Raw genomic sequence first — 17,327 nt, forward strand, 5'->3', positions numbered from 1 at the left:
TGTCAGCATATGTTTTTAAACGCGAGTCACCAGGATCAGCGTGTGAGCTTGTGTCTCTATACGCCAGTGGCCAGGATCATGTTGTCAGCATATGTCTTTATACGCCAGTTGCCAGGATCTGCTTGTCAGTACATGTCTTTACACGCCAGCCGCCAGGATCAGCTTGTCAGCATATGTCTTTATACGCCATTCTTCAGGATCAGCTTCTCAGCATATGCCTTTATATGACAGTCGCCAGGATCAGCTTGTGTGCATATTTCCTCATACGCCAGTGGCCAGGATCAACTTGTCAGCATATGTCTTCATACGCCAGTCGCCAGGATCAGCTTGTCAGCATATGTCTTTGTACGCCAGTGGCCAGGATCAGCTTGTGTGCATATGTCTTTATATGCCAGTGACCAGGATCAGCTTGTTAGCATATGTTTTTTTGCCAGTGGCCAGGATCAGCTTGTCAGCATATGTCTTTATACGCCAGTCGCCAGGATCAGCTTGTCAGCATATGTCGTTATACGCCAGTGGCCAGGATCAGCTTGTCAGCATATATCTTTATACGCCAGTCGTCAGAATCAGCCTGTCAGCATATGTCTTTATACGCCAGGGGCCAGGATCAGCTTGTCAGCATATGTCTTTATACGCCAGTCGCCAGGATCAGCTTGTCAGGATATGTCTTTATACGCCAGTGGCCAGGATCAGCTTGTCAGCATATGTCTTTATAAGCCAGTGGCCAGGATCAGCTTGTCAGCATGTATCTGTCGCAGCCTCCGACCTGCGAGCCCGTGGAAGAGGACGCCTGCATGGCCATCTCGGAGTCCTTCGTCACCGGGACAGTTTTCGTGAAGCGTGACTGCGCCTGCCCCGCTGGTATGCGCTGCCCGACCGACTTGGACCTGGCAGCAGACCGCGTGGAGCTAGCCAAGGGCACCTACTACCTCATGAACTGCCTCCCCGAGCGTGCCTAAATGGTGCGTTGCAGCAGCCGCCAATAAATCTCGTGTGGCCCTCATCCGCCCTTTACTCTGATGCCCGCAAAGTGTTCAGTCGCGATTCATTGTGTACGTACCTCTGCCAAAAAGAAGCCGCCGTATTGGCGCCCGTGTCGGACACTATAGCGTAAGTCCTACTTCGGTGTTCGATGGTGGCCTTTGTACGTGATGCGGTGCCGTCTCTGCTCTCTTCTCACGAAAGCGCTGAAACATGCGCGCAAATATAGAAGAAACACAGCAGCTGCCGAACCCTGCAGCAAAGAATCATTTCCCCATGTGGGCCTCAATATTTTTTTCTTTTCATCTCCGCTTACTGTGATGCAGATTTGTGTGTTGTACAGTAGCGATACTTGCACTGGACCATTCCTCTCTTCTGACGGTGCTGTTATTATGCAGCGCGCGGTTCAGCGCCGCACACTCCATTAGCCTGAGCAGGGAGCCCATTAAGGTGAATAAATTGTTTATGCTGGATCTCACACAGCAATTACGCAACCTCAAATGGGCCCTCCGGCAAAAGGCTGCAGCGTGCAACTGACAAGTGGGCGCGTCTAGAACAAAATAGCGTCTTTTTTACGCTAAAGTGGATATTTGGCCCCTTCATAAACCAGTCTTACGACGTATGCATAAGGCAAGCGTAAGCAGTCTTCAGACGTTTTGGTTGACAGAACTCTCAAGCTTGCACTTGGTGACCTTGTGTTTACGCCTGGGAGAATCGCGGTACATGTTTTTAAAAACGTCGATTACTCGGGTTTCATATCGTAACCGCGTAATAATGAATGCAAGACATTCCGCAATAATTCAACTGCGCCAATGCTTACTGTTCTTTCCCTGTTTGGAAAGTCGCCATAACTGGGATGTCCTCATGACGTAGTATACTGGACACGAAGCTGTGGCCTTCGTTAGGTATCTAACAATATCCCCACTAAACAAAACTATCACTGTACTTTAGCCACATATTTTTATAGCTAAATAATGATTTTTGTAGTCTTCGAAGTATTGCAGTGATGATAATGCTACTGATAAAATAAACGGGAATGATCAGATTGTGTAAGCTGCACAAAATATGAAGTATGCGATGCGAAGCCTTACGCGCTAAGTCGCACGTCGAGACGTCAAAAGTAGCGCACATTTGCAGTTGCACGCCGCGTTCACATCGCAAATGTCGCCCGAAAGACCTGCTTCGAGAGGACGCTTGGCGCAGCGCTGTATCGCCCCGGTTCGCCGTATACAACACTTCGAGGGAGCAGGAATTTCGAAGGCACCGAATAAAGCTGTGGCCTCCAGTGTTGACAAGCTTTTTTAAAAATAAAATCCCTCCTCAACAAAAGTGACCGCTGGTTTAGTGACATCCACTCAGCTCCTTACATAACCAAAATCATGACTCTTTTTCTTTATTCTGAAAACATTGATTCTTGTTACGTGCACAAATTCATAATTGTTTCATGCCTTTTCTTCCCCGTGGCAGAGTGCATCGAGGAAAGAAGCGAAATAAGATTCTACGCATGTTAAGAGCGTTGTACAGACAAACCTCGCTATAACTAAATAGCATCGGGACCATAAAGGGATTCGTTGCATACAATATTTGTTGCAACAGCGGAGATAAAAATATGCTCTACTGCAAAACCTAGATACAAAAGCGCATTGTGCCAGGCTTCAAACCCACTATAAATGAGGCAATCCTTACGTGTATCCCTGTGGCGTTTCAAATGTCCGTTAATACTGAGGAGCAACCAGCAACACGTGCATTGCTAGATAACCAATATTTTTTTGTAATCTTATCGAACAATTTTTACAGAAGTAGCTATGGTTACTTCGCTCTTTACGATACTTTCCCATTTTAGGCCACGTGCGAACTAAGTATTCGTTGGTTAAAGCTTACCACGTGGCGGCTCTCGCATCTCGGTTTCATTATAGAACAAATAAAAGTCACTGAAAGAACGCGTGGCAAACAAAAGTTGGCATTTAGTTCGCTATAACCAACAATTCACTATATCAGTGTTTGTTATAACGAGGTTCCGCTGTTATACCACGTGTGCTACAAGAGTCTGTGTCCCCTGTTTAGAAGAGACACAGCGTATACTAGCTGCAATATGTGAAGGCACAGCCCCAGCAGGACCGAAATTCGCGAAGAATTTCACCTGATCATGTCAACAACTTTTATTCTATTTCTCAAATTACCGCCCATCGCCGAACCTTTATCCTCCTGTCCATAACATTGTCTGCGATTCAGCTTCTAGGTCGATAATTAAGGCCACCATTAACTGTGCACCGTCAACTGGGAGAAAACTGAATTTCTGCGGAGTTTTCGTTTACGAAAAGTCCGAAAAGGAACATTGCCCCGTAATGCTATACAATTTTATATTTATTCTCCATGGTAATATTGATAGTGGCTATAGGCAAGACTATAGGCAATGAGGCAAAATTCATAGCACTGACATTGGCAGCTTTTGATATAGGACTATCTGATTAAATGGCAGCTTGTTTTCCAAACTATGTCAAACTGGTATGTTCGTCGCATTTCCGTCCTATGGGGTCTGGACAACAAAAATATACAGAAGAAACAGTACTTCTTTAGATCGATTAAGGACACTTGTTCAGTGCGTTATTTATTATCATTAGCGAGTTTCCGTGAACAATGCTTCTTTCCTCCAGAACTTGTAATGTAACCCCGTTACTTCTTGTGAATAAATGTAACCACACATATACGACTCTTTGACGTGTAATTGTTCCCCAAACTGCATTCACTCCCACCGAACCACGATAGCGCTTGATTAAGGTGAAAGCCATAGAGGGCTCGCCAAACGGGAAATATGACCGTCCCGCGGCACCGGGAATAAGTGGTACAAAAAATTATCATCTCCTGATGACGTCATCATGAGTGGCAAATGACAAAGTTTTGTGGCGTCATCGGTTATGGCATGACGTCATGTCGTGAAACCCCCCATGATGCTGCGCTGTAGCTCCTTCCGTTGGGCGATGACCAAAACCGAAGAGTGAGCGACCTCGAGAGAAGAAAATGAAGATGGTGGTTGGCAGTGGCAGGTGAAGTATATGATGGTAGATTTTGTAGCACACAGAATCGGCGGCCCATTCATGGAGTCATCGCTGAAAGTTAGCACTTGTTGCGTGTGTATCTTGTTTGTGTCTTCCTGTGGATCCTGTACTCTATATAATGCGCAGTCATACTTAACCACCACGCCCAGTCTTCAACTTTATTCGCAACTCCGTAAAACGTCCCATGTGCTGACAACATTGGTCGAAAAAACAAAGATGGCTACGCTTAACAGGGTTCACGCATTACTTTCATTTGGCACTGTGGAAGTTTCTTTATTGTGACGTCGTATCACGTCGTTTCGTCAAAAGCGAAATGGGCCACGGCCGTGGACCACCTCATTTTCATCGGCATAAGAGGTTTCACTGGCAAAAAAGCGAAAATAGTCGCGGAATGTGTGCACACCTCTTCGTTAAAGCGCATAATATTTGGTTCAAGTTGAAGAACCTGTCCAGCAAGCTCGAGATTGAAGAAGGTGTAGCGGGCCTCTCCTAAAGGTGCAAGCATTTGTGCGCGGCGTTGCTGCACTGCTACAGGCAAGTCCTTAGCAGTTTTCGAGGTAACTCTGCAATCGCTGTGACTCGTGCGATTGCATGTATCCCATTGTGCACGCCGTTCACTTGATTACAGAGCTGAGCTATGCCTGGGCCAGTGTATCTTGAGGTAAGTCAGATTGTAGTTTCGATTGAAGTAGGAATGCTCCTTTCTTTTCATTCGCAAATCTATGTTATAAGGCTTCTTATAAATAAGGTCGTGCGCTTGTTAACTCTGGCTCGTTCATGTTGGCAGTACTTGATATTTAAATAAGAGATATATACACGCACACTACGCACGCACGAACATATACATGTCTGCTATGCACGTGTGAACTTACGTGAAGGGTGGTTGAACCCTACCCCACCCCACAAAAATGTCAGCCGTACAACCCTGGCGAAAGTATATACAAATATAAGAAACTCGTAACTAATCAAAGTAAATAATTATGAATTAACCTCGTCAGGTTTCTAGAAATTAAGCAATCGGTTATTCAGTGCAATAGTGACGACAAATTCAGCCCTTGGAAACAAGCGTGTGCCAACATAAGTTGCGCTGCACTGTGTCGGAGAGGAACCAAGCGATGCGCTCGCGAGTCGAGCGCTTCAACTCTCAAATTTCTAAACCTAAACCTAGAGCCTAAATTGTCAGTGCGACGTGTTTCATGGGAACACAGCACCATCTGCAGATACCACTGAGCAAAATCAGACACAAACAGTATACGTTTTTCCATATTAATATATCTTTCAGGTTTCACTATACTACATTTCATGCGGAAGAAACGTAAGTACGTCAGTCACAGGGGCGCAGATTGAAACATTTTCGGTGAGGTACTCTCCCATCCTTTATGTATGTTCGCGCATATATTAGTGAACGTGAATATATATATATATATATATATATATATATATTCACGTTCACCAATATATGCGCGAACATACATAAAGCCTACAGACCGTCAAATGTACCTACATTTCAACAGCAGCCACCCAAAGCATTGCAAAACGGGTATTCCATATTCTCAGGCCTACCGGTACCGAAGAATATGCACCGATATGCGGGAATTTGACAGACACGCGGAACACCTAAAGCATTCTTTATTGAAACAAAATTATCCGGAAGACATTATTGACGATGCCATACTACGTGCTCGCAACGTGAACAGGAATGATATTATTAAGGGACCAAACAGAGTATCTAAAACGACTTCCCAAACGAACCTTGTACTAACTTACTCCTCATCAGCGCCACGAATCAACAACATACTGTCCCGCCATTTCAACATAATCAGGCAAAGCAAACGACTAACTTCTATCTTCGCGAAGCCACCTCACGTGGTGTACCGCCGGGATAAAAATCTGAAGGACATTCTTGTCAAAGCAAAAACAACCACCCCCAAATTTCAATCAGGGTGCCATCCCTGCGGAAAAGCTCGATGCAAGGTATGCCCACAGATGGTCACAACACGTGAATCCAAAGCGAACTTCTCGGATTTCAAAGTCTGCCTAATTGAAAGCCTTGATTGTGACTCCAGTAACGTAATATACATGCTACATTGCAACATCTGCGGACAAGAATATATCGGCCAAACAGACACGCCATTTCGGCTGCGGTTCAATAATCACCGGTACCACGCCACTTCACTGCCGAAGCTACCTTTATCTAGACATCTGCGCCTGCCAAACCACAGTTTTGAAAATATCAGCGTAACTCTTTTGCAGTCCGGTTTCTCAAACAGACGCGAGCGCGAACAGCGTGAGGCATATTTTATTTTCAAATTTTGAACATTAGTAGCCGGCATCAACGAGGACCCCGGTAAACTCAACTGCCTCCGAGAAGTAAGCCAGGAGGAAATTGGTGACAAAGATTGATAGCTGGAGACCATGCTTTTTTCTGACTGACTCGTACGTGTACACTGTCCATTCTTGTTTTCGTTTTTTCTCCATTCATTTTTTCTTTTCTTCCTTTTTCCACAAGCACATACAAAGTGTTTTCGTTCGCCTACCACTTGAAGACCATTGAAGGGAAACGGACGAAAATTAAAGGTAAAAAGAGCCGACCGACCATTAACGGGAGACCCTTCCTTTACGCACGCTGCATGCCGACCGACCCATTACGGGGAAGCCCTTTCTTTACGCACGCCGTCACGGACCCTCCCGGCACCGCGGCGACAATCTTGGGTGGCCCGACACACGTCGAGAACTGAACAGCACGTTAGGAGAAACGTATGTGGACGTACACGGACAGTTGGTTTCGTTCTCAGTGTTGACAGTGGTTCTTCCTCTTTTTTTTTACTTTCTTGCTTTTCTTTCTTTTTTTTGCCCCCCCCCCTTTTTTTTCACTCTCGCAAACATGTTTCAAGGCGAGAGGGACGCGGCAGCAACGAAGTTTGGAAATTCATGTCAGTATAACTCATCCCCTGATGAAGGGAGGACCCCTCCCGAAACTGTTGGGAAATAAATATATTTATCCTTGTTGACAACGCTCCCGTTGTGCCATATCCCATACCTTCACGAAGACTAACTGGCCCATTGAATTATTACTCCCACTATATATATATATATATATATATATATATATATATATATATATATATATATATATATATATATATATAAAGCGTTCGGGGGGATGGATTAAACCCGCTCAATTTAGGAATGGGTAGCTCTAGGACTTGTTCTACAAAACAAGCATATACGTGGAAAAAAAAATATCGCCCGCATCTTCCTACGGGGGGTGAACTCAAATAAATGCGTCGCAGAGTGTGTGTGTGTGTGTGCGGGGGGGGGGGGCGAGGTTCACGTTAATGTTGCGTAATCGGGTATAGTTTCGATTGTTTTAATTGTTACGAGCTGGCAATATTACTGACTGACTTATTACGAGCTGACTTATTACGAGCTGGAATTCCTTGGCACTTTTGTCTGTTAGATCTCATTAATATTGTGTCAAAACACGGAAAAACGAGCCCTTAATTATACACTTCTTTGCCTTATTCATTAACGAGGGTCTCGTACTGGCAGACTTGGAGCCGGTAGGTTGTATACGAGGGACTATTGGTCAACTGCCAGCTCGTAATAAGTTCACGTGCAACGTGACGCCATACAGGCTGATAAAAAAAGTGTACCACACTCGCCGCTATGGCTACAGATGGCGCTGACTGACACTCCCACGTTTGAATTCACATATATATCCAATAAAGTTGCTGGGAGAATGGCCGCCCTGATAGCTCAGTGGTAGAGCACCGAACGCGTTATTCGCAGGTAGTGGGTGTCATTCCTGCTCACGGCAAGTTACTGTTTCACCCACTTTTATTTCTTCTTATTTACTTTACATTGGTTCTAATAACTTCCCCTATACATTCATTCCTTGACATTATTGTCTGTTAGATGTCATATATATATATATATATATATATATATATATATATATATATATATATATATATATATATATATATATATATATATATATATATATATATATATATATATATTCCTTGACATTATTGTCTGTTAGATGTCATATATATATATATATATATATATATATATATATATATATATATATATATATAGTGATACGTGTATGAAACTGTCGCCCCGACACAGCTGAATTGGCACCCAAACGAAGAAGACGACAACGTGGTTGTTGTGGGTTGCACTCTCGAGCTTCTCCCGTTGGCCTGCTTGACTGTGCGCTCTCTAAGCCGTTAGCAAGACCAGCTCTCGGTGAATAAATCTTCGCCGTAACATCTTTTGGTGGAAGGTGCGGGGTCTTCACACAACCCGGCTCTGGAACTCCGCAGTGGACGCCAGCTTTGTCCAGCCGCGATGCCTGAAACCGGCACTCGGAGCTCGCCATCCGCGCCGGCTCCATCACCTGTGATTTCCCCCCATCTTCTCGACCCTGGCACGTTTTCCGGGACGGACAGCACGGACGTCGAAGAATGGCTCGCATTATTCGAGCGCGTCAGCAAGCACTACAGGTGGGACAAAACGCTTATGCTGGCAAATATTCTATTCTACCTATGGGGTACGCCACGCGCCTGGTATGAGACGCATGAAGAACTAACCAGCTGGGACACATGCAAGCAAAAGCTTCGCAATTTGTTCGGTCGGTCAGTTGCTCGTCAGATGGCAGCCAGGCAGGAACTCGCGTCGCGTGTTCAATCATCGACGGAGTCGTACGTCACGTACATTCAAGACGTACTGGCACTGTGTCGGAAGACTGACAAAAACATGTCCGAGGCGGACAAGATCAGCAACGTTTGAAAGGCATTGCTGATGATTCTTTCAACATACTAATGTGGAAGAACTGCGCGGCTGTCGACTCCATCATATCTGAATGCCGACAATTTGAACAAGCTAAAAGCAGGCGAACAACCCACCACATCACGAGGCTACCAAACACTGCTGCGACTTCGTCTTGCGAGCATTGTGCAGTGCCCCGTTCACTTGCGCCTCCTGCCAATATTGCAAGGATTGTTCGCCAGGAGCTGGAAGCTATGTCACCCGCTTCCTATCAGCCCCCTGCGCAAGACAACTGGGCAACAGTCTCGCTTATTCAAGCCGTGGTACATCAGGAGTTTACTAACCTGGGCGTCCAGGTTCCCCAGCCCGCCAGACCTATGCCGCAGCCCATGAGCACTCTCGTCCACAACGCTGACCACCACTCTGCTCCACTTGTCGCTGCGGCAGCTGCGACTCCTCGGTTTCCACCACGCTACCGCAATCCATCTGAGTGGCGCGCGCATGATGATCGACCCATCTGCTTTTCTTGCTCTCGAGTTGGGCACATCTCCCGCCATTGCCGCAACAGGTGGTATTTCCGGCCAAGCTTTCCTAAATCGACCGCCGTCAGGACCGTGGGCGCTATTTGCAACCCGGTTTTCCGGATGACCATATTCAGGACCCTTCAGCTCGCCGTTCATCTCCACGCTCCGAACCGTCCTACGCTGACGTCGTCGCCCAAAGAAACTGGTCTAGCCACTCGCCGTCACCTCAGGGGCGGCCGTCACGCTCCCCTCAACGCCGCCGCTCTCCGTCAGCGGCTTATTCTGGCCATTCCCCGGGAAACTGACGAGTGCATCTCCTGGAGGTGGCGCTGCGTTGACAACTTGGAATGAAAACCCTCAACCGGCTACAAATTCAAGACGCAATTTACCTCGGGTGTTCGTTGATGGCCACGCCGTTACTGCTCTAATTGACACTGGTGCCCAAGTATCTGTTATGAGTTCTACACTTCGAGCTCGCCTAAAAAAGTTTCTCACACCGACTATGTTCTCTACTGTTCGAGTTGCCAACGGAAGTCGAACATCGGTGCTTGGTATGTGCACTGCCCGCGTTACTGTTGCTGGCCACCACACTTCCGTTCTCTTCGCAGTCCTCGATGCTTGCCCACATGACGTCATCCTTGGAATTGACTTCCTAACCGCCCACTCCGCCCTCATGGATTGTTCTACCGGTATCTTACGGCTCGAATTGCCTTTGTGCACCGATTTCACTCCTCCAAGTCGCACTCGGCTACGATCCGTGGAGTCTCTACGGCTACCACCCCAGGCTGCTATACACATTCCTCTGTCGCTCTTCCCATCCGTTCCTGATGCAGACTATCTGGTGGCTCCCCTCATTTATTTGACCCTTACGCACCACATCGCACTACCACATACTATAGTGGCTGTTGCTAACAACACGGTGCTACTTCCAGTTCTGAACTTCTCAACGTCGACCCAAAATCTTCCCCAAGGTATCACTTTAGCCGATCTTTCCACCCTTGATGAATGTTTGATTTGTTCTTTTACCCCTGACACTAAGACCATGGCGAAACCTGTCATCACGTCGCAATATAAGGCGTTCCTCGACAAAATGATATCCAGTGACCTCTTACCTTCCCAAGTTGCAGCGCTCAGGGGTGTTCTATTTTCTTACCTGGATATCTTTGACGTCGACGACCGTCCCCTGGGCCGCACAAGTGCCGTAACCCACCGCATCGACACCGGCGACGCCAGTCCACTCCACAAACGCCCTTATCGCGTGTCACATGCTGAGCGCCAAGTTATACAGACGGAGGTCGAGAAAATGCTGAGTAAAGACGTCATTGAGCCTTCATCGAGTCCTTGGGCATCCCCTGTGGTCTTAGTTAAAAAGAAGGACAACACCTGGCGTTTTTGCGTCGACTATCGCCACCTGAATCGGATCACCAAGAAGGACGTTTATCCTTTACCCCGAATCGATGATGCGCTCGACTGCCTCCATGGCGCCAACTATTTCTCGTCCCTCGACCTTCGGTGCGGATACTGGCAAATTTCGGTCGACGACCACGACCGCGAGAAGACAGCATTCATCACACCCGACGGCCTTTACCCATTCAAGATCATGCCTTTTGGGTTGTGCAATGCTCCGGCTACTTTTGAGCGTATGATGGACTCTCTTTTTCGCGGTTTCAAATGGTCGACCTGCCTTTGCTATCTGGGTGATGTAATCATTTTCTCGCCCTCCTTCGAAAGCCACCTGTCTCGTCTCTCGGCAATTTTTGACGTTTTTCGTTGCGCTGGTCTCCAACTGAATTCGTCGAAATGCTCATTTGGACGCCGGCAGATTAAACTACTCGGCCACCTTGTTGACGCCACTAGTGTTCAACCCGACTATGACAAAGTCCGTGCAGTCCGAGAATTCCCGGTTCCGCGTTCCACACAAGAAGTTCGCAGTTTTATTGGGCTCTGCTCATACTTCCGCTGCTTTGACTACAACTTCGCGGATATTGCTAGGCCTCTCACGGATCTCCTCAAAAAGAATGTGGCCTTTTCTTGGGGAAGAGACCAAGAACATTCTTTCGCGTCGCTAATTACCGCCCTCACATCACCACCTGTGTTGGCTCATTTTGATCCAGCGGCTCGAACAGAGCTTCGCACCGATGCAAGCGGCCATGGCATTGGTGCTGTACTCTCTCAGATCCAGAATGGCACCAACCATGTGATAGCCTACGCTAGCCGCCTTTTGTCGCAAGCGGAACAAAATTATTCCATCACTGAGCGGGAATGCTTAGCCCTCGTTTGGGCTATTGCGAAATTCTGTCCGTACTTATACGGACGTCCGTTCGCAGCCATCACGGACCATCATGCGCTTTGCTGGCTGTCGACGCTTAAGGACCCTACAGGAAGACTCGGCCGATGGGCACTTCGATTACAGGAGTACACGTTCTCGGTTGTTTACAAATCTGGAAAGCTGCACAGCGATGCTGACTGCTTATCCCGGCACCCCATTGATCCACCTAGCTCCACTGATTTGGAATCCGATGCCTGCGTTTTAGCCATCACTGACTTTCTGAACGTGGCCGACGAACAGTGCCGAGATCCATCGCTGCTCACCATCATTGACCCCCTTCAATCGCGTTATGCTGACCCTTCTCTTCGCAGATACCTGCTTGAAGACAACGTTTTGTACCGCCGCAGCTTACACCCCGACGGCGCGGAACTTTTACTCGTCGTACCGCATCACCTGCGAAAGGATGTTCTGCGACAATTCCACGACGCTCCAACTTCTGGACATCTAGGAGTCTCCAGAACTTACGACCGCATTTGACGACGAGTATTCTGGAAGGGCCTCTACCGCTCTATTCGCCGTTACGTCGCATCATGCGACCTCTGCCAGCGCCGAAAGAAGCCTACGACTCCCCCTGCCGGTCTTCTTCAGCCTATTGAAGTTCCAGCCGAACCATTTGATCGAGTGGGGTTGAACTTGCTAGGTCCCGTTCCTACTTCTACAACTGGAAATAAATGGATTGCAGTGGTCACAGACTATGCCACTCGGTATGCAATCACTCGAGCGCTACCAACCAGCTGCGCAACCGACATTGCCGACTTCCTGCTGTACGACAGTATTCTCCAGCATGGCGCTCCGTCTAACCTGCTCACAGACCATGGTCGCTACTTTCTATCTCGTGTGGTTGATGATCTACTCCGATCTTGTGCTACCCGTCACAACTTTACCACATCTTACCACCCTCAGACTAACGGCCTTACGGAGCGCCTAAACCGCACATTGACAGACATGCTTGCCATGTACGTATCTACCGACCACACTGATTGGGACATAGCTCTTCCGTTTGTAACCTTCGCCTATAACTTGTCGCGTCATGAAACAGCGGGCTACTCCCCTTTTTATCTACTCTTCGGACGTCATCCCTTACTGCCCTTCGACACACTGCTTTCATCAGACCACCCATGCTCCACTTCGTACGCTCAGGATGCGATCACCCGGGACCTCACGGCACGCGCGGTATCACGCGCTCACTTATCGTCGTCGCAGACTGCACAGAAGTCCCTTTATGACCGTCGACATAGAGATGCCGTTTTTTCTGCGGGATCTCTTGTTCTCCTGTGGCTCCCCTCTCGATGTGTTGGCCTCTGCGAGAAATTACTATCGCAATACGCTGGGCCCTACCGAGTCATTCGTCAGGTCACACCTGTGACCTATGAGATTGCCGCTACCACAAACTCATCAGCTGCTGCACCCAGAACGGAAGTAGTCCACGTTTCTCGTCTCAAGCCCTACAACGCCGACTCGCTCATTTAACAGGCACCAAGACGGTGCCTTACGGTCCGGGGTGATGATACGTGTATTGAACTGTCGCCCCGACACAGCTGAATTGGCACCCAAACGAAGAAGACGACAACGTGGTTGTTGTGGGTTGCACTCTCGACCTTCTCCCGTTGGCCTGCTTGACTGTGCGCTCTCTAAGCCGTTAGCAAGACCAGCTCTCGGTGAATAAATCTTCCCCGTTACAACACACACACACACACACACACACACACACACACACACACACACACACACACACACACACACACACACACACACACACACACACACACACATACACACACACACATATATATATATATATGTATATATATATATATATATATATATATATATATATATATATATATATATATATATATATATGTGTGAATAAAAAGAAGACACACGTCGAAAAACAGAAAGGTTTCTTTACATTTCGGCGCCGTGGGAACAGCCTTCATCAGAATAACAGATGTAACAGTAATGCAACAGCATATAAGCGCATACGTTTCGCTTGCAATAATCACGTGAGTGGAAACATCATAAAAACAAGTGCAACAATCAGACATAAAATCTATATGGGGACCGCCTGCAATTGTATTGAACTTAAAGATGAGAAATGATTCGCGCACTTCCCTGTCATGATGCGTTCGGAAGCCAGTTCAATACAATCGCAGGCCGGTAGTGAACAGTATAGAAGAAACTTCTAAAGAGCTGTCTATCAACCCTGAATCATTATCTTCACTACCCGAACACAATTACAACCGCCCACAAACTACCAGCTGCCGACTAGACACCAGATCAAGTTGTCAAGAAAACTGGCCTGATGTTCAAGAATGGCTCCCACCGCAACGCGTCCAACAGCAACATCAGCAACGCAACATAAGGGTGCTACAGAGGGAGCTGTAGACGCTGGACTGCTCGAGTATTTTTGTCCACACTGGCTGTCTGCCTACTATATACCTGGCGTCAATATTAAACTCCCTTGCAATATATATATATATATATATATATATATATATATATATATATATATATAGTCTAGTAGATCCTCCGTGAGCGGTCACAACGTGGTTTATTTCGACGTTTCGGCCTAGAGTCTGGCCTTCATCAGGATGAAGGCCAGACTCTAGGCCGAAACGTCGAAATAAACCACGTTGTGACCGCTCACGGAGGATCTACTAGACTATATGCAACGCTACGGCCACTCAACCACCATGCCTGCCTATATATATATATATATATATATATATATATATATATATATATATATATATATATATATATATATATATATATATATATATATATATATATATATATATATATATATATATATATATATCTATATATATATATAAATATATATATATATATATATATATATATATATATATATATATACGGTAGAAAAAGAGGTTGACAAACGTGCGAAAAAACACTAGTTTTACTAACGTTTCGGCAGGTGGGCCTGCCTTCGTCGGAGGCAGGCCCACCTGCCGAAACGTTAGTAAAACTAGTGTTTTTTCGCACGTTTGTCAACCTCTTTTTCTACCGCATTTTCCACCGGATCCATTGAATTTCACCCCATCATATATATGTATATATATATATATATATATATATATATATATATATATATATATTTATATATATTTATATATATATATATATATATATATTGTAAGATATCGTCCAGGACCCCTCAAAACTCTTCTTTATTGTCTCGAGGAGTATGTGCCCCACAACCGAAACTTGAGTGGTCATGATGAGTACGTACAGATGAAAAGATGGTACGCATAAATAATGCTCACACTCATTTTCTCCGCGTACTTGAGCGGCTGGCCTGGCCAAGACTTAGGCGGGAAAGGTACGGCGAACAGAGGGTTAAAGACGTGAAACGTGGACTATCCGGAGGCATGGTAACTACGGTCCGAAGAACCCTCGACGGGAGTGACAAGGTAATTGACAGGAGATGCTCGTTCACAAACAACGTTAGGTCCGAGAAAGCGTGACTGAAACTTTTCACACAATCCGGGTGTAGGAACAGGCGTCCAAAGTAGTACATCTCCAGAACGGAAGGTGACGTCTCGGCGAAAGCTGTCTTGCGTTGCTTGCGGTCTTGTTTACTGGCCTCCGTGTTGAGTTGAGCACGTTGCCGTGTGTCAGCGAGCCTGGAGACGAAATGTTCTGGCATAGTCGTGGACGTTTTTGTCGTTACATTCAAGAAAGAGGCGTCAATGGTGAATGTCGGCGCACGACCATAGACGAGGAAGAAAGGTGAATACCCGGTGGTTCGTTGAACAGTGGTGTTGTGTGCAAGCGTTACGAACGGCAAGATTTTGTCCCAATTATTATGGTTTGGTCCGTTGTACATGGATATCATGTCGATTAGAGTCCGGTCGAATCGTTCTGTCAGGCCATTTGTCTGCGGGTGGTAAGCGGATGTAGTCTTATGAACTGTGCCACAAGTTTTTAGAATTTCGTCAAGAATTGTGAACAGGAAGGCCTTGCCTCGGTCACTCAACAACGCGCGAGGTGCACTATGACACAACACAATGGCTTCTAAAAAGAAGGCGGGAACATCTAAGGCAGTGCTAGTGCGTAGAGGAGCGGTCTCCGCGTATCGTGTGAGGGGTTGGCGGCTCTGACGATGCAGCGGTGACCCGCTGGCGTTACGGGAAGTGGTCCAACGAGGTCTATTCCTACAACGACAAAAGGTGTATCGGGACATGGAATGGGTTGTAATAGACCAGCAGGAGCCGAAGTCGGTCGTTTCCGACGTTGACAAGTGCGCGAGAAGCGACGTAATTAGCCACAAAGGTAGAAAGACCAGGCCAGAATAAACGGCTCCTAACGCGGTTGTAGGTCTTCTGAATTCCTAACTGTCCAGCTGATGGGTCGTCGTACAATGCTTCGAGAACTTGTTTTTCCAGCGAACGGGGAAGTACTGTCACCTACCGATGTCCATCCGCATTGTAAGTATAGCGCTGCAGGACATTGTTCTCTAGCTTGAACTGCCGTAGCTGACGATGTAGTCTGGCATTAGGTGTAGAAGGCGAGCCATTCAAATATCCGATGATGCAGTTACAGTATGGGTTGTTACGTTGGCATGCGGTAAACTCAGCGCTGCTGTTTAAAGATAGCGACCCAGCAACTGCCAGGGGGGATAACGTGAGCGAAGAGGAAGCCGCTTGATCACCTGAGGGGCATTGAGGATGCGTTGTTGGAGATGAAAGTGGCAGAGGGCAGCGAGGGAGAGCGTCGACATCCTGATTCTGTTTGCCAGACCTGTACACAACGTCAAAAGTGTACTCTTTGAAACGGAGTATCCAGTGACCGAGGCGACCAGACAAATTCTTCAGCGAGGACAACCAGCATAGGGCATGGTAGTCGGTAATCACACTGAAGTGGCGTCCATACAGATAAGGTCGAAATTTCTGGATGGCCCAAACGACAGCGAGACATTCCTGCTCTGTTATCGAGTAGTTTCGCACCACAGTTAGTGAGCGGCTGGCATACGCAACTACTCGCTCACGTGAAGTGTCGTCGCGCTGGAGGAGGACAGCACTGATTCCGTGGCCGCTGGCATCTGTGTGCAGGAAAGTGGGTGCACTCTCGTCGAAGTGAAGGAGGACGGGGTCTGATGTCAAAGCACGCTTAAGGGCTTGGAAAGCACATTCGCACTCGTCAGTCCAAGTGAAGGCCGTTCCCGACGTCAGAAGCTTGTGTAACAGCACTGCAATGGCAGCAAAGTGACTGATGAAGCGGCGGAAGTAAGACGCCAGGCCCATAAAACTTCGCAATGGTTCTTTATTGCCCGGACGTGGAAAACTAATTACGGCAGCAACCTTGTCGGCGTCGGGTCAAACGCCATCTTTACTGACAAGGTGATCCAATACTTTGATGCTGTGCTTGTGAAGTGGCACTTCTTGTTGAGCTGAAGAACATCGTTCGAAATGCACGTTAGAACTTCGTCCAAACGCGTAAGGTGCTGAGGAAAAGTAGAAAAATTAATTGCGATGTAGTCTAAATAACATAAGCAGGTTTTCCACTTCAGACCACGTAAGACAGTATCTATCATGCACTCGAATGTTGCTGGAGCGTTGTATAAGCCAATAGGCATGAGGTTGAACTCGTAAAGCTCATCATCGTAAAGCCCATTGTAAAGCCCAT

At 46.9% G+C, this 17,327-nt stretch overlaps 1 protein-coding gene across 7 annotated transcripts in view; it reads left to right on the forward strand.

Moving 5' to 3' along the window:
• LOC119175757 (U-scoloptoxin(11)-Sm5a) overlaps positions 1-3,691 on the forward strand; it is a 248,667-nt gene extending 244,976 nt beyond the window's left edge. For all 7 annotated transcript variants that reach the window (XM_075876116.1, XM_075876117.1, XM_037426712.2 and 4 more), the window contains one exon: positions 759-3,691. In XM_075876116.1, the coding sequence (XP_075732231.1) occupies positions 759-959 (201 nt within the window). In that variant the 3' untranslated portion in view covers positions 960-3,691. The remainder of the gene's footprint in view (positions 1-758) is intronic.
• The last annotated feature ends 13,636 nt before the right edge of the window (positions 3,692-17,327 follow it).

The sequence above is a fragment of the Rhipicephalus microplus genome, chromosome X (assembly GCF_043290135.1).
Source record: "Rhipicephalus microplus isolate Deutch F79 chromosome X, USDA_Rmic, whole genome shotgun sequence".
NCBI classification, from domain to species: Eukaryota; Metazoa; Arthropoda; class Arachnida; order Ixodida; family Ixodidae; genus Rhipicephalus; species Rhipicephalus microplus.